This window comes from Hemicordylus capensis, chromosome 2, assembly GCF_027244095.1.
Source record: "Hemicordylus capensis ecotype Gifberg chromosome 2, rHemCap1.1.pri, whole genome shotgun sequence".
In the NCBI taxonomy this organism is placed as follows: Eukaryota; Metazoa; Chordata; class Lepidosauria; order Squamata; family Cordylidae; genus Hemicordylus; species Hemicordylus capensis.
This window is the reverse complement of record NC_069658.1, coordinates 288,073,962-288,097,787: the sequence shown is the minus strand read 5'-3', so window position 1 is coordinate 288,097,787 and position 23,826 is coordinate 288,073,962. Positions and strand designations below refer to the sequence as shown.

General features: G+C 42.8%; 1 protein-coding gene across 10 annotated transcripts in view; it reads right to left on the bottom strand.

Annotated features, from left to right (window-relative positions):
• Positions 1 to 23,826, bottom strand: part of LOC128343611 (contactin-4) — a 920,791-nt gene that overhangs the window by 197,689 nt on the left and 699,276 nt on the right. For all 10 annotated transcript variants that reach the window (XM_053292988.1, XM_053292986.1, XM_053292991.1 and 7 more), the window contains 2 exons: positions 6,500 to 6,602; positions 4,317 to 4,501 (listed from right to left, as the gene is read on the bottom strand). In XM_053292988.1, coding sequence (XP_053148963.1) covers positions 4,317 to 4,501; positions 6,500 to 6,602 — 288 coding nt within the window. The remainder of the gene's footprint in view (positions 1 to 4,316; positions 4,502 to 6,499; positions 6,603 to 23,826) is intronic.

The window sequence follows — 23,826 nt, the reverse complement described above, 5'->3', positions numbered from 1 at the left end:
TAGAAGGCTTAAACCTTCCCACCTTCTCCTGTTAACTAAACCTAATTTGCTGTCTATTCACACATGTCATTGGAATGAGTGTCTGAATTCTGTAGCTAGCTCTTTGGGGGGGGGGGTGTGGGGTGGTTAAGACTATAACTAATTGATGGCAAACTGTACGTTGCATAGGAGCTCCATGACTGGAACTCCTTACATAATTTTCTTCTTGTAAAATCAGCCACAAAAAAGCCAGTTGGGACTGGGAGTACAGAGAAAGGGAGGGGGAGAAAAGTTATAACCCTTTCCCTTCCATGTTGTGGGCCTGATTCAAATTGTCCGTTGAAGCTGTTATTGACTGCAAAGTGTGCCAGTACGTTTTCACATCCACAGGGTGATTTAATTCAGGGAACTGGTGCAGAGGGAGAGGTGGAATTTAATTCAGGGAACTGGTACAGAGAGATGTGGATTGAGGCCAAAGTGCAGGGAGGTACTCCCTGCACTGTGGCCTCAAACCACACCACACTCACACCAAGACTGTTTTTTCAAGTAGAAACTTACATTGGGATTTCCAGTTACAGAGCTGCAACATAATGAGGTCATTCACACAATCAAAAACTGGGTTCTACCCAGGTTTGGGAGCTGGGTGTGCTCCTTAGTTTTGGTTGTGTGGAAGCCAGGTAGGAGGAAAACCTGGGTAGCTTTTCCTCCTACCTTGCTTCCACACAACTGAAAACTGGCAGCACACAGAGCTCCCAAACCCAGGCATAACACAGAGGCTGTTCATGAGCAACCACGACCAGGCTAAGGCAGCACAGCCCAGGCTTGGCTGCCCATGGGAACTGCCAGGATCTATGTGGATCCCGGCGGTGCTGTGGTTGCAACAAACTCGCCTATAGAGCCTGCCGGTTAGCCGAGGTTAAGGGCTCGAGTGCACCTTTAACTCGGGCTAACTGCTCATGTGCAAATGTCAGCTGTTCTTAGCCAGTGCTAGCACAGGAGTGGGCTCCTGGCTGTCGCTGAGGGGATCCTCACAATGCACTGTGCACTTGTAAGGTGCATTGTGGGATTCTCGGAGCCTGGGACTTGGTCTCAGAGTGATCGGGCCTGCTCCATGCTGCATCAAGCAGAGCTGGTCATGTAGGAGCATGGAGTGAGCTCCCAACAGGCTTTCAGGGATTGTCTTGGTTGGGGAGGAGGCAAGGTTTGGGAAGCCTTCCCCTGCCTGCCAGCCGCCCCGCTATGAGAACGACCACACAGTTTCTGATTGTGTGAATGACTTCAGTGTGCAGTTTAGTCTCGAGGTGGGTACAGGAGCAACATTGTTCACCCCTAAAGTAATCTGTTGAACTGTGCTGAATGTGAAGCATTTTGATGTCACTACAGGTAAAACTGATTTTTTCAAAAAGACACAAAAGAAAATGAACCGGGGGGGGGGGCGCAAAGTAAACCTCCCTTTAAACAGCTGTACCAAGTGCTGAATAATATGGTTGACAAAAAAAGAAGAGCGTCTGGTTTATCTGCAGCAAGCAGGCAAATTTGAATTTCATCTGCCTTTCCTTTCTTCACTATTCACAGAAGCAGATAACTTAGTTTAAAGGAGTAACACGGTTAGAGCCAGATTTTAATCTCCAGGGCATGCATTATGATAGAACATTTCACGGAGAACGGCTGTGAGTAAGTGACAAGTTTGATTTTCCATATCAAATACTTTGGAGTGTTCCTTTCTTTGGATGCGAACTTTTGACCTACCAGAAACAACTTTAAAAAGCAATGCCAGCATTGCAGTTTTTTAATTCAACAAAGACATATTTCCCACATTTTTTAATAAAAAGATTAAAGATGTTACTTTTCAGTTTTTGCTACTCATATAAGGTATATATGACAAGCTGCTTTCACAATGACAGCTTTGGAATGACTATTTTTTATGAAACTCAGGAACCATTTGGATGCTTTATGTTTTCAAAACAAATGGGCACTTCAAATTTAAAAGGCAGTCAATATATATATATATATTGGTGCGACAGGACACTCCAACTTATGCATTTATCATCTTGGAAAATATGCTAGCAGGATATCACCATCAGTGATAGTAATATGACATTAACTCCTTTAGTGACAGTCAGGCTGGAGGGACAACTAGACCTCAGTTAGAGTAACTGCTTGGAAGGTGGGCCTCTCCAAATAAGGAAGAAAGCCTGGGAGAATCAAATCCCTGTGGTCCAATCCAGAGTGAGGGGCAGGGTTTACTGGACAACAGCCTATAGAGAAATAGGGAAGAAACTATTTTAGATCAGAAACTATTTTAGGAGAAAGGGAGTCTTAACAGCCTTGGGCTGGGAATCAACTGGGAGTTCCTTACCTGGAAATAAGTAGGAAGGATAGGGACGAGTTTAGCTAGACGTGTCAGGGAATTTATTCTTAAGTGCTTGGATCTGACTGCATAGTTCTTGGAGTTGTTGTTGTTAATAATAATAATTTGATTTCTATACCACCCTTCCAAAAATGGCTCAGGGCGGTTTACAGAGAGAAATAATAAATAAATAAGATGGCTCCCTGTCCCCAAAGGGCTCACATTCTAAAAAGGAACATAAGATAGACACTAGCAACAGTCACTGGAAGTACTGGGCTGGGGATGTATAGGGCCAGTTACTCTCCCCCTGCTAAATAAAGAGAATCACCACGGTAAAAGATGCCTCTTTGCCCAGTTAGCAGGGATATGCCCAGTTAGCAGAGTTGCTGGGGAAGGATTTTATTTGAATGAAAGCAGCAATTGTTGATGCTTCTATAGTTTTCCTTATCATCCAATTATTAAGAAATCGTTGTTGTTAAAGAGTGTCACTCTTTATTGGGTCCTGCCCCAGTCACATGGTCCTGAAGGCCTAAGACTGAAGGCCTAAGACTAAGTCAAGACCCATTCTAAGTTAGACCAAGAGGTGCACACCCCAAGCCGTGATGAGAACCAAGAGGAAGAGCAGGGCATTTCAAGCCCTGACATTCCAAGTCCTCCAGGTCCATTGGACCCTGAGCAGCCACAGCTTCTCACCCACTTGGAGAAACCATGGAACTCTGAGGATCAATGAACTGCAGCAGGACTCATGTCCCATCCACGGAACCCCTCAAATCACGGCTGAATTCCACCACTAGAGACAAAGTGTTTGCCTGCTACTTGAGGCTTCCCTCCCAATAGGCTTCCTTGCGAAGAGGGGAAAGTAGGCTCAGTAGGCTTGCCTTGAATTGGTGCTGGCCAGAGCTCCAGGAAAGGGTGGGGCTCATGGGTCCTATATAAATCCTCCACTGAAAGTCTGGATTTGCTGGTTCAACATGCCCTCACTGAGCAGTTCTTGGCTGCAAAATTTGCCTTGCTCCCTTACCCCTGCTGCCTCGCCTTGCTAGAGTCAAGTACAGACATGTGGTACATATATATATTTCTTATACTAAGTCCATCTTGCACAGTACTGCACTCTCCAAGTGGTAGCAGTTCTCTAAGGACTGAGGCATAAGTCCTGGGCAGACTCCTTATAACTTCAGAACTGTCGCAGGCACATTATTACCTACCGCTGCAAATGCATAGAGAAGTCCTGGAACTAGTATCCAGAGCACTCTCCTGACTCTCTCTTGAAAAGAGAGGGGGAGGATCATACCGTGCATACTGGTGCAGACTGCTTCCTTCAAAGTCGCAGCTGCAGCAACATGTGCCAACAGAAGGGAAGGACAGTTTCCTTTAAAAAGTAATTCCTTTTTAAAGGATCTGAACTTCAAAAAGGGCAAACATTTTCATATGTGTTTGTGTGGTCAAAAGAATGCAGAAATTATTTGTGAAAATGCTTTTGGTTTCAGCTGATATCCAGTTGAAGCCCATCAATAATTTTACATCTGAAATGGTCCTTGGTCAAGCTTTGCTTTCCTGAATACTGTATAGTGACATGATGCAACACATGTATGGATCAGATAAGAGCAGTTATCAATAATAACAAATAGGAAGAAATGGGGAATTGCTAATGAAGCAAACAGATTAAAATTAAAATACAGGCCAAAAGAACCAAATTAATCAGATGAGCATGTAGTTTGCTACAAGATGTAAGAGAAAGACAAATAAATTGCTGCACAACTCCATTTTTTGTATCTTGGCAGACATTTTCATTTCTGCCTCTCTTCAGAGCCTCAATCAACATGTTTACCACAGAGGTTTTTATTTTATATAAAATTACAGTTGCTGAACAGTCCTATTTGCAAGACAAAATGTAAAAAGAGAAATCAACCTAGACACTGCAACAAAGCTTTTATTATGTTTTGGCCTCAGCTATAATGAAGAACAGGTGAGTAAATAATCTGGGTACCGTAAAACGTCAGCTGGCCTCTGGCCACGTTCTTCCCTCTCACATTTTCAGCAATGCACTCGTACAGACCAGCATCTTCTTGCTGAAAGTTTGGGATTTCAAGAATGCTGCTTGATTTATGCCTCCGAGTTTTGGGGGGGATTTGTTTTCCATCTGCTCTTCTCCAGCTGATTGTTGGAACTGGGCTGTTTATCAAAAAAGAAAGGGGGGGAAAGTCTGATGGTAAAGGCTATGTTTTTTTACTAGGATTATGTATTTACTTTCTTTGAAACTTCTAATACAGCGTAGAAAAATGTCCACAACACTACTAGCCCACAAACAAATTTAGTAGCCAGACATCCCTATAAGGCAGAAAAACCTTTGAAGGTTTACCTGTCCACTTGCCTCCACAATATATATTCACTATAGGAAATTAAACAAGTAGCTATTTTAAAGTCTCATTTAATATCATTCAAAAGTCCATTTCCCTTCAAACACATTTTTTTTCCATGATACTGAAAACAATCTTGACATTATCCGCACAAAATTGTAGGTATAACTGCTGTCATATCGTTCATAATGGCAAACTAATAAATTATTTCAAGTTTCAGCCTAACAGGTTTACAAGGCACTTTTGTTTCTAAGTATCTCTCATATTTGTTGTGATGTACACCATCTGTATTTATTTTTATTGAACACATTTTATACCGCCCCATGTGCAAGCTGCTGGACAGTTCACAATCTAAATAATCTTTTCTAATAGCAACAAGCTTCCATACCTTTCAACTCATGATGACACATTTTGTTAAGTTTGGTGGGGGGAAGCTCTTTGGAGCATTGAAATTGGTAAAGATTTCCCAGAACTAGCAAGTCTTTATTATTTTTTTCTTCATCTTTCTATCCCTTTGATTGATTATTGCTGTGGAAAATGAATATTACTTCTTCACAAAGAAGTGAAGAATTTGTTTAGAGCCAACGGCATCCCACTGCCTAAAGTGGGTAGCAATTTTGAAATCCAAAAGCCAATTAGAATAGGTTTAAGGAGACCCTCATCTGAACATTTGAGGCTACCTTCGACACCTAGATTGCTGAGCCCATCCAGCCCAGTACTATCTTCTGTTTTATCTATTTATTTAACTCATGTCTCTGGGTGGTTTACAGCAAAACAGCACAAATTTAAACAAAATTAAAACTTTAATGGCCAGTGGCTCTAAAGGACTCATATATATGGAAATTTCACCCACTCTTTCTATATAATATATTTTTATTTGCCACTGATTTAACCAGGACAATGCACGTGTGCTACAGAAAACTTTATTAGTTGTGCAGCACAGAGGGTCTGTGTGTGTGTGTATGCTATTTCTGGTTATCTCTGCTCCCCCTGGAAATGGCTTGTGACACCTGAAAATATGCCCCTGGAGTTCACGTAGCCCTCAGGGACATATTTTTATGTTTTACAGGGCATTTTGAAGGGAAGCAGAGATTACTGAAAATTGCTCCCCTACCCTCCGTGCACTGGTACTCTGCAAGTTCTACGCAGCAAGGACGTGTCTTCCTGGTGGATACCCAGCTCCTTAGTTAGGATGTCAGGCACTGAAATTAAAACAATCTTAGCCATAGAAAGTATTTGCCTAGCACTGAAAATATTACTAGGCAAGCCTCCACATGGGAGAGAGTTCCATAGCTGGGATGCCACATCTGAGAAAGCCTTTTCCATAGTCACCATCCCCCTCACCCCCAATGCTAGGGATCACCCAAGGAAAGCATCCTAAAATTGTATTGGTGCACAGGAAGGTTGATGTGGAAGTAAATGTTCCTTCAGGTACCCAGGTCTTCAGAGTGCTTTAAAGATGTTGAGCTCTAAAAGTAAGCACCAGCACTGTGAATTGTGTTCAAAACGGGATCAGGACGTCAGTGAAAATACTTAAGGACTGGTTATATATATTTTCACTGATCTGTCCCAGTTAAGAGCCTTGGAGCGGTACTTTGACCTAGCTGAAGTGTATGAACAGTTTTCAGAAGTCAAATCTGGAGATTACCAGAGCATGAATAACCAGCCCAGGAGGGGCTGCAGCTGGTTCACCAGCCTCAGATGCACTGATGCCACTTGGGCTTTCTGTTCCAACCTGAAACTATGGAGATCATGCCTTAACTCCCTGCAAAACTGTTTTGGTGCAGGTGAATGAATGAAAGACAAAACTTACTTGCCCAGCGCAAAGCACTCCAGTCTCACAGTTGTTCCTTTTGCAGATGGAACCATTTCTGGGAACTGTACTTCTATTTTTGGCTCATATTCACCCATCACTCCTGCGAACAGATAATAGATGCTAAATGGGCTTGAATTTTGCATTACATATCCTCAAGTCTTCCTGAGTTAACTCAGGGCTGTTTTATACATCATTACGTGCCCAATTAATCTCTTCATTTCAAACAGGACCTCGCCTCCAACAGCCGTACACCATGGGCTGCCTCTCCCATTTACTGCCAGAGGAAAATTTGCTTTGCAGCTCTCAGCCATCTGTCTAAGATTACATCTCATCATGGCTCCTTGCATTTTCATTTTTGTACATTCTTTTTGTGTAGCGGAAACTGCTAATAAAGTACAATCAATGTCTTTTGGAGAAAGCAATGCAGAGCAAACAACTGTTGCAAAAACTGTTGATAAAGCACTGCAGGCTAATCAAAGCTCCTATTAACATTAAGGCAGGTTGTGCAGTTTCTTTTGACTTCTACTGCCTTAATAAGTTATGCGTCATATATGGATTTTTAAGAAGAAAAATCAAATTGCATTTTAAAATTGGTGCACATATCAAAAAAAGGCACTGTATTCATCATAAATCACATTTGTTACAAATGGAGCACTTCCAGAACTGGTTATATGTTATTTTTCTGAGAGCAACCGCACTCAAGCACATTAAAGTAGTTTCACATTTATTTGTTAGTTTATTAATTATTTAACACATTTATATACTGCCCTATATAAAATCACAGGGCAGTTGATAATGTAAACAAACAACAACTAAAATTTAAAAACCATATAAAACAGATTAAGACTACCATAAATAAAACTGTATGTATTTATTTAACACATATATATACCACCTACTATCAAAGTCTCTAGGTGGTTTACAACAACAAAACAAAACCAAACAAAATTTTAACACATTTAAAACATCTAATTTGAAGTTAATCAATAAAAGTCAACTAAGAAATTTCAACTAAAAAGCTTGGCTGAAGAGCCAACAGGGATGGAGAAGCTCTAATCTCAGCAGGAAGTGTGTCCCACAGCTCTGGGGCAACTACAGAGAAGGCTCACCTCTGTCACCACCAGATGAGCTGGTGGCACCCTCAGACAAACCTCCCCGATGATCTTAATAGGTGGCAGGGTTCATAATGAAGGTGTTCTCTTAAATACCCTGAGCCCAAGCTGTTAAGGGCTTTATAGGTAATACCTAGCACCTTGTATTTTGCCTGGAAACCTATTGACAAACAGTGTTGTTCTTTCAAATCAGGAGTTACATGGTTTCTTTGGGACAACCCGGTGACCAACCTGGCAGCAGCATTCTGCACCAATTGCAGTTTCTGGACTATGTACAAAAGCAGCCCCACATAAAGTGCATTGCATAGAGTACAAAGGCAGCCCCACAAAGAGTGACCAGCATGTGCACCACTGTTTTAAAGTGACACTCTTCCAGGAAAGGGTGTAGTTTGCATATCAGCCAAAGCTGATAAAAAGCACTCCTGGCCACCACCTCCACCTGAGATATCAAAGAGAGAGCTGAGTCCAGAAGCACTCTCAAACTGCAAACCTGTTCCCTCTGTGGGAGTGTAACCCCACCTACAACTGGTAGATCTAGCCCATCTCCTGAATTGCGGCTCCCTAATAAGCATTTCCATCTTGTTTGGATTCAGCCTCAGTTTGTTATCCCTCATCCAGTCCATTACTGCCTCCAGGCAGGCATTTAAGGAAGTTATGCCACTACCTGATGAAACTAACATGAAGAAATAGATTTGGGTGTCATCAGTGTACTAGGGATGTGCAAACAGGCTTGATGTCAAAAGGGTTCGAAGTTGAGCCGGTTCGGTTTGACGGCTCAGTTTTGAACCGAACCACCCCCTGTTCGGTCCGGCCCTGGACGGAATCCCAGGGAGGTTCATGGTTATTTTTAAAAATGTTTTTATTTTATTTTATTACCTTTCCCCCCGAAGGGGAAGGTCTTTGAGGCAGCGACGGGGTGGTGGTCCGCAAAAACTCCTCCTCCCCCCACTGGCCTCCATTCTCATCCCCTCTGGCCCGTTCAGCCGGTTTTTTGGCCTGATTGGGCCTCTGTATTTCAGGCGCATGCACAAATGGACGCTGCAAGGCATGGCATGACCCAGGGCCTTGCAGAGGCCATTTGTGCATGTGCGGCGGCATCTAAAATGGTTGCTGCACCGAAATACAGAGGCATGAATGGGCTGAAAAACCAGCTGAAAGGGCTGGAGGAGGTGAGAACAGAGGCCAGCGGGGGAGGGGGAACCTTTGTGGACCCCCCACCTTGAGGACCTTCCCCTTCGGGGGGGAGGGGAAGGTAAAAACAATAATTAAAAAAACTTTTTTTTAAAAAAAAATGCCCCCCCCCCCCGGTTCGGTCCGGGGCCGAACCGAACTGGGGGTGGTGGCGTTTCAAGTGGGTGCTGGACTGAACTGTTCCAGACTTGAACCGGTCCAGCCGGTTCTGTGCACATCCCTACAGTGTACTGATAGCACCCCGCACCAAATCCCTTAATGATCTCTCCCAACATTTTCATGTAGTTGTCAAAAAGCATGGGAGACAAAATGAAGCTCTGAGGAACATATAAAAGCTCTTGCTTTGAAGAACAACAGTCTCTAAGCAACACCCTCTGAAATCTGCCCGAGGTATAAGCTGTAAAGCAGTGCCTCCTACATTCACCCCCCACCCAACATGGTCCAGAAGGATTCCATGATCAATGGTTTTGAAAGCCACCAGGAGATCCAAAAGGACTAACAGAGTCAGATTCTCTCGGTCAATTGGAGATCATCCATCAGGCCGACCAAGGTAATCTTCACCCTGTAACCTGCCTGAAAGCCAGTTTGAAATGGGTTTAGATAATCTGCTTCATTCAAGACTGCCTGGAGCTGAGAGGCCACCGCCGTTTTCTATCACCTTGGCCAACCATGGGAGGTTGAAGACAGGCTTATAATTACTTAACTCCGAGGGATCTAATGTAGGCTTCTTTAAAATAGGTCTAACAATTGCCTCCTTAAGACAAGGAGGCACTACCTTACCTCAGAGAAGCTCAACCAGACTGTCTCCATAATACTCATAAAAGACTCTGAACTCAACCGTACCCTCTCCATAATAGACTTTACAATAGCCATGGAATCCTGTTCAGTTTGGATCTGAGAGATCTTATCCGCAAAAAACTCAAAAAGGTTTCACAACAAATCACTGATGGCTCTAAATCTGATTCAAGGAAGGAGGAGCATGTACTAGTCCCCTCATAAGCCTAGAGTACTCTGCTGGATGTGAGCTTGTGGATGAAATGCACACAAAAAAGAACTGCTTCTTTGATGCATGTATTGCTTGAGCATAGATCTTCATATGTGCTCTGTGCTGTAATCCAGGGGCGTAACTACTATTAGGCAAGGGGAGGCAGCTGCCTGGGGGCCCCCATGCCTTGAGGGCCCCCCCAGAGGCAATTCACATGTGAAGTGTGTGTGTGTGTATCAGCAAGAGGCCCATTTTAAAATTTTGTCTCTCCAGCCTTGTTACGCCCCTGCTGTAATCTGTCAGATTCTGTAACTCTCTAATCTCTAAAATTAGAGTACTCTAAATACCAGTTGCAGGGGAGCAAAAGCAAGAGAGCAAGAGAGAGAAAGCATGCCCTAACTTCTTGCCTGTGGACCTCCAAGAGGCATCTGTTGGGCCACTGTGTGAAACAAGATGCTGGACTAGCTGGGCCTGATCCAGCAGGGCTGTTCTTATGTATTCAAGCTGTTGCCACAGGCTCCTCCTCAATTATATGGGCTGTGTTTGTTACGGATACTGGTTTAACACCACATTCAGAATTAAATCATGGAATGCATCTACATCCAATAGATACTTATAGCTGTTCTTACAGTCCTCATCCTTGGTAAGTATCATTATTTTCTAAATTAGAAAATGACATTTGACACTACACTCTTGTCATATGGTCACTTTTATGTAGTACAGTGGGATTACCCCTAGGCAAACAAGACAGGGATGAGAGGGGCATCAGGTAATAGAAGGTGAGCTTGATGAATTTAGCATAGCTCAGGAAAACATTTTCTGAAGGCATACTGTAGTTGAATGAGCAACTGAAAGTGGTTTTATGAACAGATGACAGGAGGGATCTCCCCCGCCGCCCCATCAACCTATCAGTGCTCATCTGGGCCAGCATCAATCATCTGTTGAGCATGTGAAGATTTTCATGCACAGTTGTATCAGCTCCCTATTACTGCCATCAAGGATCTGTAGACTTGGGTACCTATCTAATACTGGCATTCAGGGGCAGAGCTACCAGTGTTCCAAGGTGTCCTTGGAACATGAGCTGCCTTGCCTTCCCCGCCAGCCACTCTTACTGCCCTGCTGGTTGGCTGGCTGTTGCTGCTTGCTACCTCGGCTGGGAATGGAGAATGCAGCATGGGTGGGAGGAGCAGCAGTGTCCAGGACTGTGGTCAGTGGTGGGGGGGGCACATGCCACCAGAGGGCCTGTGCACTGATGGGAGAGGGTGAACACAGGGCTGTTCTGTCCTAGCTACACCACTGTTGAAATCGGAAATTAGAATTTTTGGCCTAGGGAATATACAGGGAACTATTGTGAGAATAAAGTAGGAGCACTGCCTGAGATGTTTATTCCAAAAGCAAAACTAGATAACTGGGAAATGGGAGGAAACTCAGGATGCAAGCAGAAATCTAATGTGGAGCATTCAGTCCATACAGGTCTTTGCTGATGGGTTGATGGAAGAAAGACTTCTCCTACCTTACAATCCTATCCTCCCATGAAACTTTGAGCACCCTCTTCAGGTGTTCTGTGCCCCCAAAGAAAGGCCCACCCATAAGTCTCAGAACCAAGATACTGCTCAACATTTCGTGGCTGGGGGGGGGAGCATGATGCAGATGTAGGAACATATTGATTGATTGATTGATTGATTAAGTGCTGTCAACTCGGTGTCAACTCTTAGCGACCACATAGATAGATTCTCTCCAGGATGATCTGTCTTCAACTTGGCCTTTAAGGTCTCTAAGTGGTGCATTCATTGTTGTAATCGAGTCCATCCACCTTGCTGCTGGTGATCCTCTTCTCTTTCCTTCAACTTTTCCCAGCATTATGGACTTCTCAAGGGAGCTGGGGTTTTGCATAATGTGTCTGAGCCTGGTCATTTGTGCCTCGAGTGAAAATTCTGGATTGATTTGTTCTATGATCCATTTATTTGTTTTCCTAGCTGTCCATGGTATCCTCAAAAGTCTTCTCCAGCACCATATATATAGTCCTCTATATGTAAGCTTATATAAATGAATGTGAATGTCTGTTAAAACTTATATATAAATTCTACCTTCAATGTCTGATCTGCTTCAGTACAATAACAGGTTGCATCTTCTTTTCATCTAGTTTGTTTCAAAGATACCCGTTCTGTATTGTATAAAATGCAGCTGCCACATGAAGTCAATCATCCAAACAGAATATGCTAAAGATACTGGTATGAACTGCATGCTAAGCAGTCAAGCAACACAAGTCATTGTCAGTATTCTGTTCCTTTCAACAGGCTTCCCAAAGGAAAAATACACTTCTCCAAGCTTTGTAGCATCCTTCATTGCAAAATACAAAAGGGTTTATCAAGAGAAACTTGTGCTATTCCAAAACAGACTTGGGTTCTGAAGGACCAAACTTGATATAAACGTGTCAAGCGGAGTCATAGTGAGTAATTTATCCATTGGTCCTTTTTTATTAGCATTTTATTAGCTGACTAGCAGCTCTCCAGCATTTCAGACAGGAATTCTTCCAAGCCCCACCTGGAGTTGCCTGAAACTTACTGCGTGCAAAACATATGGTGTGCCATTGAATTATGGCCTTAGTGACCTGGGAATCTATACAAAAGATCTCCTTTGCTTAAAATAAATAAATCAAGCAGCTGCAGGGGAGGGAGGAGATGAGAATGGAGCTACTGTGCTGGGATGGGAGGTTCCCCCACATGCAATGTTCTCAATTGAAATGTGTCCCCCATTAACTGCCCTATGGAGAACATTCCAGTATAATTTGTATATGTTGCAATTATACTTGTATAATTTCCTTGGAAATCAAAGAGTAGCTTCAGGAATGTGATTTTAACTGGGAAAACAGCAAGCAGAATTCAAAACAAAACAAGACACAAACAAAACTCTCTCAGCCAAAATTGCAGTGCCAATCCATTTTGGGACCCTGTGGTACTCTTAATTTTGGAGAACGGTTCTGCCATGTCACTGAGAATTTGGCCCTAAGATTGTGCAGACTCATAAGTGTTCATAAGCAAATTACATAGCTCTAATGGGAATCTGGAAAAGGAAAGGAATGGCTTACCGTATTTTACGGACAATAAGACGCTACGGACTATAAGACGCACCTTAATTTTAATCCAGTTTTTCAGAGTTTTAACATATTAAACTGTTAAAACATATAAGACGCTCCTGAATTTTGGCGGATATTTTTCGAGGAAAAAAGTGAGTCTTATAGTCCATAAAATACGGTATATACTGTAGTCTGGCTACTGGCTAATCTGCCCCTGCCCCACTTGAAGAGAGCTGGTCTTGTGGTAGCAAGCATGACTTGTCCCCTTAAGCTAAGCAGGATCTGCCCTGGTTGCATACGAAAGGGAGACTAGAAGTGTGAGCACTGTAAGATATTCCCCTTAGGGGATGGAGCCACTCTGGGAAGAGCATCTAGGCTCCAAGTTCCTTCCCTGGCTTCTCCAAGATAGAGCTGAGAGAGATTCCTGCCTGCAACCATGGAGAAGCCGCTGCCAGTCTGTGTAGAGTGTAGACAGTACTGAGCGAGATGGACCTATGGTCTGACTCAGTATATGGCAGCTTCCTATGTTCCTATGAAGGTAGATATGTGCAAATTGATTGGAGTTGGATTGATTCAAGCACGAACTGGAGTGATTAGAGTGATAAGAACTCTAATCGAACCATCCTTAGGTTAAAGGGCCTGATTCGTGTTTGAATTTCATTGACCCTGATTCAACTCGAATTGATTCGAGTGCCATTTTTTCCAGTGAGAGCTGGAAATTGGGATTGACAGGAAGAATCAATTTGAGTGCCATTCCCCCCCCCCCAGTGAGAGCTGGAAATTGGGATCTGCAGGTAGACCAGCAATCGGCATCAGCCCACGTCATAGGACTGGTCTACTCAATGACTCCAATTAGTAGACCAGCTCTCATTGGAAAAAAATGGCACTCAAATCAATTTGAGCATTTTGTGATTTGATTTGAGCTAGAATCAAATTGCAAAATCCAATTCGTGCACATCTCTACTTGATGGAATTTCCCATGGAATGGAAGTATGAATGATGAGACTGTATTTTTTCTTTCGGGCAGCACTGGAGGCAGGCATCATTTCATATCGGTGTACACAAAACATATGACGTCTCCAGACTTTCTGCTACCACAGTACCACCTTCCTAACATCAGGCTTAAAGCACAATGTCTGGAAAGAAACTGTGGAGCGATCTGTGCAGCACCAATATCCCCTTTCAATGTGAATTTAAACCAATGTAAACAGGATCAGGAAAGGCTGCCTGCCTTATCATTACAAGCTAGTTTTCAGGAACCTCTGTTAGAAATAGGTGTGATTGACAGATACTTCATGATGAACAATGAAAGGGCCATAGTGACTGCCTGCTGTCTTTTGTGCAACTGAGAGATGTGTAGGAGGAAACAGTAGGGTTGCAAACCATCCAGGGGAAAAAATACAGCCATAGCAGGGTAGTTTGCTTGCAGACCTATTGCTATAAATGCAAGGAGACAAGGCTACTACTCTCTCCATTAAAGAAACAAAACAAATCTGCACACCTCAGGCTATTATACCGCATTTGCACTAAGTTCTTGCTCCAAGTATACCAAAAGCCAATAAGCCCTGCTCCAGGATCTGCCAGAAAATGCTGGGATGTACTCTAGGACCCACCAAAAATGATGGGCTCTTTCCCTAGACATCTGGCTCTGCCTCCAGCCCTTCCACAGGTAGAAGAATTCTTTATTTCAGGAATGAGTAACATTTGAAACAGTGGTGGCTGGTCAATAAGGGCAGGAAGAGCAGTCCTCCCCCACCCAACAAAAACAAACAAACGAACCAGCTGAGATTTACTAACAGCCAGGGAAAACTTCAGAGAAGGGAGCTTCTTCCAGCCCCTTCTCCCCTGCCTGTAACTTGTTTTGGTCTTACTGGCTAGAACAGTTGCTACTCAAGCTGCTCCAGCCAATCTGATTCCTAGGGGGCTCCTCTTAGCACTGTCCCCAGGAAGAACTTAAATAATGGGTTAAAATGCACTTCCTGGTTGCTTCAGGGAGTATATTTTTCATACATTTTCCCCTTCTACCTGGGAGGCAGTGCCAGGAGGAGCCCCCTAGGAATCAGACTGGCTGGAGCAACTTGACTAGCAGCTGTTCTAGCCAGTAAGACCAAAAGAGGAAGTTTCAGGCAGGGGAGGAGGGTCTCTGCTCTAGAGGATTCCCTGGCTGCTGGTAAGTCTGATCTTTTACTAGCTTGTTTGTTTGGTGGGAGGGGGGATGCAATCCCTGCTTTCTGTTCCTCTTTCTGCCTTTTGCTCTTACGTTCTGTTTTCTGACTTTCTCCCTGATTGTTTTGTTTTGATTTCACACTGGTGTTTTGTTTGTTTGTTTGCTTGCTTTCTGCCTTCTTCCCCCCAATCCCACCCCATAAAACCTTTCTGTTTTCTACTTCCCCCCTGCTTTTCTGATCTTTCTGTTTTCCTCAATGCTGGCAGGCTTGGGTAAATACACAAGCCCACTGGCATGGAGGAAAGAGGTGTGTGTGTGTGGGGGGGGAAGGCTTCTGCCTCGGTGACCAGGTTTTCCCCTGCCCACCCACCCCGCCATGCCCACCAGCAACTACTGCTTTGAAATGAAAAAGGGCTCTAGTTTGATACTGCTTCTAGCAACTTTATGAAAACTATTATGTGGCAGAATATCAGAATATGATAGTTCATAGGTTAGGTGGTTCTGGAGTTGCATGCCTAAATTGACATTTTCAAAGAAAGAAAGAAAGAAAGAAAGAACATTATTTTACACTGGACTGGTTCAGACGTAATGCAGAACCATGGTTAAATTCTATGTGACATCCCTGAATCTTGAGAGTAGGTGCTCCCTCAACCCCTATTCATGTAAGCTTCAGAATAATTCTATTTCAACTGAGGTTAAAAATATGTTCTTAAGACAAGGTGGGATGTGATGTCCAAATTGACTGTTTTTGGTTTATTGTACCAACTGCTTTGAAATAAAGACCTGAAACCTATTTCAAATCTTGACTTCAGAGCTTGGTTTATTTCAAGTTCAGACCTGGGGTCAGATCTTGGTTTGTTTTTAACCTTGATTGGAAACAGAATTCTTCTGAATCTTGCTTAAGAAGGGAAGTGGATAGCACATAAATCCACAAGAAAGCAAAGGGGAAAGCACAACCTAAGATTTTAGGGCTGGGGATTTTCTAGGGTTTGGTTTCTGACTGCCTGGAAGTTTGTGTTTTTTTTGGTAGAGCAAGGGCCAGTTTGCTTGAGTGGGGGATTCATTCCAAGTGAGCAACTCAACTATGGGAGCGGCCACATTCCTGTGGAGAGTCAGTTTGTGAACAGATCTTGAAGAGAAGGATCAGACCAGAGGAGCTTTGCTCGCAGGAGCTTGCAAACAGATATCAAAGGAGTTTTGCAGGAGTTTAATGGGATATTGCCAGGGAACTCTGTGGGGAGGCTTCATCAGAGAGGAGGCACACATGCGAGGATAAGGTAAGTACTGGCACTATCCACCCCCAGCACAGTACCTCCAGTGACTGTTGCTGGTATCTATCTTATGTTTCTTTTTAGATTGTTAGCCTTATGGGGACAGGGTTACATCTTATTTGTTTGTTATTTCTCTGTGTAAATTGTGCTCAGCCATTTTTGGGTAGGTACACATCACAACATCTAAATATAGACACATCACAACATCTAAATATCCATCCCAAGGCCTTCATTGCAACCCTACCAAGTGCTAGTCTGTGGCATATTTCTTGACTGCTGGATCCTTTACTGTTGATGTTTGATCCTAAAAGGCAGAAGCTATCCACCACTTCAATGTCTTCATTATCAATTCTGAGGCTGGTTGCTGTACCCATTGTCATCAGTTTAGTCTTCTTTACATTTAGTCAGAGTCCCATTTTTTCACTGTGCTCCTTGACTTTCATTACTAGAGCTTGCAGATCATCCACATTCTCAGCTACCAGAGTGGTGTCATCAGCTTAGTGCAGGTTAGTGATGTTTCTTCCTCCAACTTAAAAACCACACTCACCTTCTTCCAATCCAGCTTCTCTCAGCATATAAGTTGAATGAAGAAGGAGAAAGTATACAGCCTTGTCTTACTCGTTTGCCAATCTGGAACCAGTCTGTTTCACCATGTTCCATCTCGACTGTGGCTTCCTGTCCTGTGTATAGGTTTCTCATGAGAACAATGAGATGTTCTGGGATGCCCATTTTCCTAAGGATGTTCCACAACTTGACATTGTTGACGCAATCGGAGGCTTTTCTGTAGTCAATAAAGCACCTATTGACTAGGGATGTGTGGACTGGTCTGGTGGTCCGGTTTGGGGTCGAACCGAACCACCACCACCCAGTTCCATTGCACCGGAAGCGGACCGCCGGGTCTGGTCCGCAAATTTTCTTTATTTTTTTAAAAAATTAAAGTATATTTAAAACACCTTTAGCCCCTTCGGGGGGCTTGCTGAGGCTGCGGGGGAGAGGGGTCCCACGCGGGTTCCCTCTCCCTCCGCTGGCCATCCTTATCACCACTGCAGCCCGCCACAGCCGGGTAATTTGACCATTTTCGGCCCTTTCAGGCCTCCGTATGAGCGTGCGGCTGCCATTTTGGCGGCGGCCGTGCATGCGCCAATGGCCTCTGCAAAGTCACAGCATTGAAAAATTTAGGATCAACAAGAGGAAGTACTTTTTCACACAGTGCATAATTAATCTATAGAATTCTTTGCCATGGGATGTGGTGATGGCCACCAGTTTGCATGGCATAAAGGGGCTTCGACAAATTAATGGAGGGCAGTTCTATTGATGGCTACTAGTCTTGGTGGCCATTGGCCACCTCCAGCTTTAGAGGCACTATGTTTCTCGATACCAGTTGCAGGGGAGCAATGGCAGGAGAGCGTTCATGTCCTCATCTCTTGACTGTGGGCTCCCCAGAGGCCTGCTCTTATGTTCACATGCTCCTGAGGCTTGGGGGCCTTGTACAGAACCAAGATTTAACCATAGTTTCACATGACATCTGAACCAGCCCACTGCAACTTCTTCTGAAGGAATTATGATTCTGATATAATGCTTTATTCTCTACAGTTTTTGTAGGGTGGTGTCAACATATGCCGCTTTCAGGATGAAAAATCTACATGCCTAATCAATTTGTATATAAATTACCAGAACCAGAGGACATTGTCACAGGACTCACCTCACCTCGCCACAGCCTTCCCCCTGAGAAACAAGATATTAGGTGGACATTGAGTAGAGTTCACTTAGGAAGCCTAAGGGAGCTAAAACAAAATATTGAAGCTTGAATGCTGAGAAAATGCAATATCTCTCTAATAGGAGCACAGCCGTGGATAAGGTGGAGGCAAAAAATGTGCAAAAATGAGGAAAGGAATCAGATCTTTTGTCAGATCTTTAGTGCTACAAACAGATTGCTTGAAATCCTTTTCCAGGAGATGAGCCTAAGTCAAGACTTCTGATCACAGAGCCCTAGTTACAGCTTTGGCCATTCCTTTCTGAGTGTGGATGGAAAGCTAACAATTTTGCTATCTCCATTCCCAGAGTGAAGATATACAGGCAATCAAAGGAGAAGCATTGCCAACAAGTTGTTCTGTTGGCAATGAAAGAGAAGGGAATGGGTTACTAGTTGTAAGCTACTTTCAAAGTTGAGGCTGCCTGTTGCCATTGTTATACCTTTGCATGCTGATTACTGCTGGCACTTATATATTAATTGCAAATGGAATAAAAGGACACTGAGGAGAATCTGTCGAAGAGAAGACCCAATGTGAAAATAATGTTGACTATAGAAAGACAAGAGCAAAGACAACTTGTGATTTTGTACCACACAGATTACCTTTTTATCCTCTACTCGTCACAATGAAATAAATACCGTCTCTACAGAGGAGCCACAAACGGGTCTAATATTGATCCATGAACTGTCTAAACTAAGTCTCCTTTTACCATGGCTTGGCTGTCCCTGATTTTGATGTATTTTAGTTCCCCAAGGAGAAAATGCTACCTTGTATTGAAAATGCTTGACCAACGGGTTAAGGAGCACTTTCTGATTGTGCCATACAATAGAAAGAAACAGCCCAATTTAAGTCAAAAAGAGATGAACGATTGTGTTAGAAAGCAATGAAATGACATTTGAAGTTTTAAAATTTTGGAGCCTTGAAAAGTGCATTAAGGTGCAGAAAAGGAAAGTAGAACATTGCACATGTGTAACACCATTATTTATTTATATATGGTTCTCCACAGAGGGGAAAGGGAGAGGAGGGTGCTAGAACAGTGGTGTATGCAAGGGGGCAAGCATTTATAAAGCTTTGCAAAGCTGCTCTGAAAAACAAAAGGTAGGTGGGAAGGAAACCAGAACGGTGCAATGACAATTTATTGAAGAGCAGACCCTGACACATTTCAAGTGGAAATTCTTCTTCAGGGGTGTACTATAATGGTTTACTGTTGTAAACAGGTAAACTACTGTTGTATTCCCCTGAAGAATTTTATCTCAAAAAATGTCGGGATCCACTCTTTAATAACTTTTTTATTAACTATTTTAATACTTTTTTTTTTAGGGAAAATGTAGATGGAGCACAGTACAAATCTGAAAGAGTGGTTTTCTGTGTAAGTAGTGACATAGTGGGGGATGGTTTCCAAGGGCACGCCACCTTCTCTTCCTCACATGAGCACAGCATTGGCACAGTGCCCCTTCACTTCTGGTCATTGCCCTTTATTATTTCTTTAATTGAGGCCAGATTTATTTCTCTGATGTCCTCACACTCCTGTGTCTTTAAAAAACAAACAAACACAAAAGCCTGTTCTCTTTCATGCTTACTCAGCTGGAAGCCTCACTGCTGTAAATGGGACATTCTCCCCAGGGTGTGGGTGGGGAGAGAGGAAAACTACAGATTTTGTGGGAAGAACTAGGGCTATGCATCAGTTCAGATGGAGGTCCAAAAAGCATTGCTGATATCCAGACTAATGCCATTCTAGTGTAAGCATGTCCCACTAATGCAAGGATGTTGCACTAGCTAGTTTCACTAAGTGAGGATTTCCATTCTAGACTAGCCGTATAGTTTTGGTTGCAGGGAATGTTGCAAAGCAATCCACTATTCTTGTTGTGCAAGTGCAATGCATGTGCAAGCAGACCAAGAGTGAAAGAAATTTTGCAGTGTTGAGCACCTGCTCAGCTATGCAACCTTCTTGTGTGTCAATGTATTTTTGTTCATTTCAGCAGTACAACATTAGTCTAGAGGTCAGCCATTATTCTTCTCCTGACTGATCTAATCGTGGCAATTTAAATGGCAAAAGTGACGCCTCAAAACTTTATAATGTGCTTGCATAGAAGCCACTGGTGCTATTTATCTGAAATTTGGAAGTATCTAAAATATTAAAGAGCTGGAAGACCACAGCACACCAAAATGTTCAACAAATAGTAATAGCTATCTTATTACATTTCAGAATAGGGGTATTCTGGGACAAGGGAACTCTAGCAGCTAAGGAAAAGTAAGATTTCTGAAAGCGGGGCTACTTATTTTGAATAATTTCTCTTTGAGCAGGTTTGGTTACAAATACAGATGTCAGGCCTGCTGCAAGCTTGATCTTATTCAATTGTGAGTAAATTATGTTAACTGTTTTAGGTATTAAGAAGCATTGTTTTGCCAAGATTTGGACAGCTATACCTTGAGAGTGTGATGATGGTATGGCAGAAGTTGCCAGTCCAAACAATCTGAGGCCCCTTGATACAAAGTGTCAAAAGGATCCTCGGTGTTAGGATTAAAAGCTTCATAGTGATTAGCAACAGGAATGGAAAAGAAAGAATCTGCTTTAGATTGCTAAGACTTTGGACCCTACAGACTAGCTTCAGGGCTACCTTTCTATTTTATCCTACCCATCTTCGCTGAGACTATACCACAACACTGTCAATTATACTTAATATAAAATGTACATAGAAAAAATTAAAATCACATTTTAAAAAAAGAGCAATTCTCGCAGGTTAACAAGGTTATAACATATGATTTAATTATATTAGAATTTAAACTTAAGGTTAACTTAGTACTAAGATTAACTAAGTTAAATGTAAATGAAGGCCCAATACAAGAACTAACACAAACTCAAAAGCAAGCTCATATAGTAGTTGGACCACCTCTTCTTCAGCCACAGACATCGAGCCATAGGCAATGAGCCAAAGGCCAAGAGCCCTTTCCCTCCTGCCCAAGGCTCATGCCTCCAGCCTTGTTATATCTGCAGGGGACAGCAGCAGTACAAGGCTTTAGACTGGGGCCCGGATGACAGGGATTACAGCAGCCCTCCTGTTACTCAACCCTTCCCAAAGTGACTCAGGCAGCACAGGCCTTTGTTATAGCCAGGGGTATAACAGATACCTTTACAGATACACTATCTGTCTGAAATTTTTATGATACATTGACTCAGAAGGGGCTACCGCTGCCAACTGAGCAAAGAGGCACATGTTTCTGTTTTGATGTAAACCACCCTGAACCATTTTTGGAAGGGTAGCATAGAAATCAAATATTTATTTATTTATATATTTATTTATTTATTAGATTAGATTAGATTAGATTTCTATACCACCTTTCCAAAAATGGCTCAGGACAGTTTACACAGAGAAATAATAATAATAATAATAAAAGGATTGATCCCTGTCCCCAAAGGGCTCACAACATAAAAAGAAACATAAGATAGACACCAGCAACAGTCACTGGAGGTACTGTGCTGGGGGTGGATAGGGACAGTTACTCTCCCCCTGCTAAATAAAGAGAATCACCATGTTAAAAGGTGCCTCTTTGCCAAGTTAGCAGGGCAAACAAACAAACAAACAAACAAACAAATAAATAATGAAAGTGGTGATTCTCTTTATTTACCAGGAGGAGAGCAACTGGTCCTATCCATCTCCAGCATAGCATCCCTCCAGTGGCTGTTGCTGGTGTCTATCTTACATTTCTTTTTTAGACAGTGAGCCTTTTGGAGACAGGGAGCCATTTTATTTATTCATTCATATCTACTGAAGGAAACTTTTGTTGAAAAGCAGTATATAAATATTATTCGTATTAATTATTATTAGCCGGCCTGTAATTTTCATCCCATTATGTCACAAATATTATAGGTATTTTAGTGAGTTATTAAAAAAAATTCTCACAGGAATATAAATAATCATTTTAGTGGTCATCTACAGAAATGAGGAGGAGGAAATAATGGTCTCCATATCAAAATGTATGCATATTTACTCACAAATAAGTCTCACTGTGTTCAGTGGGGCTTACTCCCAGTATGGTGTGCACAGGATTGCAGCCAAATTATTCAAGGGGATGATAGGACTGGGTTTCAGGAAGTGATACATTAAGGATAATTAACAATGTCCAGAGAGCCAGAAGACACGAAAACCATACCAAACATTGATTCTTTTCTTCTATTCCAAGCTCCAGAGGAGTCCCAGCCAAAGTGGGGAGGGATGCTGTATAAGTTTGATAAATAAGAAATGCATAACAGCAGCATTTAAATAATTAAGAAAGATAGTTCTGCAGGGACAGTGGGTGGCACAGGGAGGGATAAGAGGCGGGGAGACAAATAACTAACTGACAGTGTTCTGCCCCATATTTTCTGCAGAAAGAAAATAGAAAAATAGTACACAAAAAGAGTATGCATGTGTGCCTTTTACTCAATGCACAAATGACCAGGCTCAAACTATCATACTTTGGACACATAATGAGAAGACCCAGCTCCCTTGAGAAGCCCATAATGCTGGGAAAGGTTGAAGGGAAGGGAAGAAGACGATGTCCAGCAGCAAGGTGGATGGACTCGATTACAACAGCAATGAATGTACCACTGAGAGACCTTAAAGGTCAAGTTGAAGACAGATCATCCTGGAGAGAATCTATCTGTGTGGTCACTAAGAGTCAACACCGACTTGATGGCACTTAATCAATCGATCATACAAAATAAACCCATGTGAACTGATGTGTGTAGAAGCTCCATTTCTCCCCCATGTGCAGCTAAATTTGAAAAGCCACAGAAGCACACAAATACATCTATAGCCCATTGCCAACCCCTGTAATCCCTCAATAACCATCAGTATTGAAGAAACAATAAGGAGAGAGAAAAACAAAGCCCTGAAATAAAATCATAAAAATGCTTTGTGAAGCTTGTCCAAAGAGGAATATTAATAAATATGACATATTTAAAAGCAGAAGGCCATGGGAAATAAGATTAATTTCCTTGTTGAATACAAATGACAATGGACCGAACAGCACAACAGTTCATAGCATCTTGTTGACTGATGCATTTGACGCAAAGTATATCTATCATATGAAGCAACACATATTCATATCTAAGGTGAGGCTTCATTATCCGTTTGAAGTCACTGAGCATTTCTAAACAATTTTGCCTCTTTCTAGCTGTCAACTGTGCACCTCTCATGATCTCTAATAGGGATGTGCCCGAAATACTTCAAGCAAATCCCAGGGGGTGGTGAGGGGTTCCCTCAAGAGGAGGAAGCAGGCCCTACCTGCCCCTCCTTTGAGCCCCCGCTGCCCTATCGCGGCGCTGTACTCTGTAAAGGTCCACCATGAAAGCAGCAGCCTGTGGTGTTTGGATCTGCCTGCCTCCTCTTAAGGGAACCCCTTGCCCCGCGCTGAAATGTTTCGGCTTCAGGGAGCCAAATCAGTTTGGCGCCACTTCAAAGACTCACCAATATGATTCGGGGACATCCCTAATCTCGAATGAAAATGTCTACATATTTTCAAGAGTTACACCATCAATATTTTCATTTCTTTTATAACCAACGACTCTGGCGCAGCGGGGAAATGACTTGACTAGCAAGCCAGGGGTTGCTGGTTCGAATACCCACTTGTATGTTTCCCAGACTATGGGAAACACCTATATCAGGCAGCAGGAATATAGGAAGATGCTGAAAGGCATCATCTCATACTGTGCGGGAGATGGCAATGGTAAACCCCTCCTGTATTCTACCAAAGACAACCACAGGGCTCTGTGGTCGCCAGGATTCGAA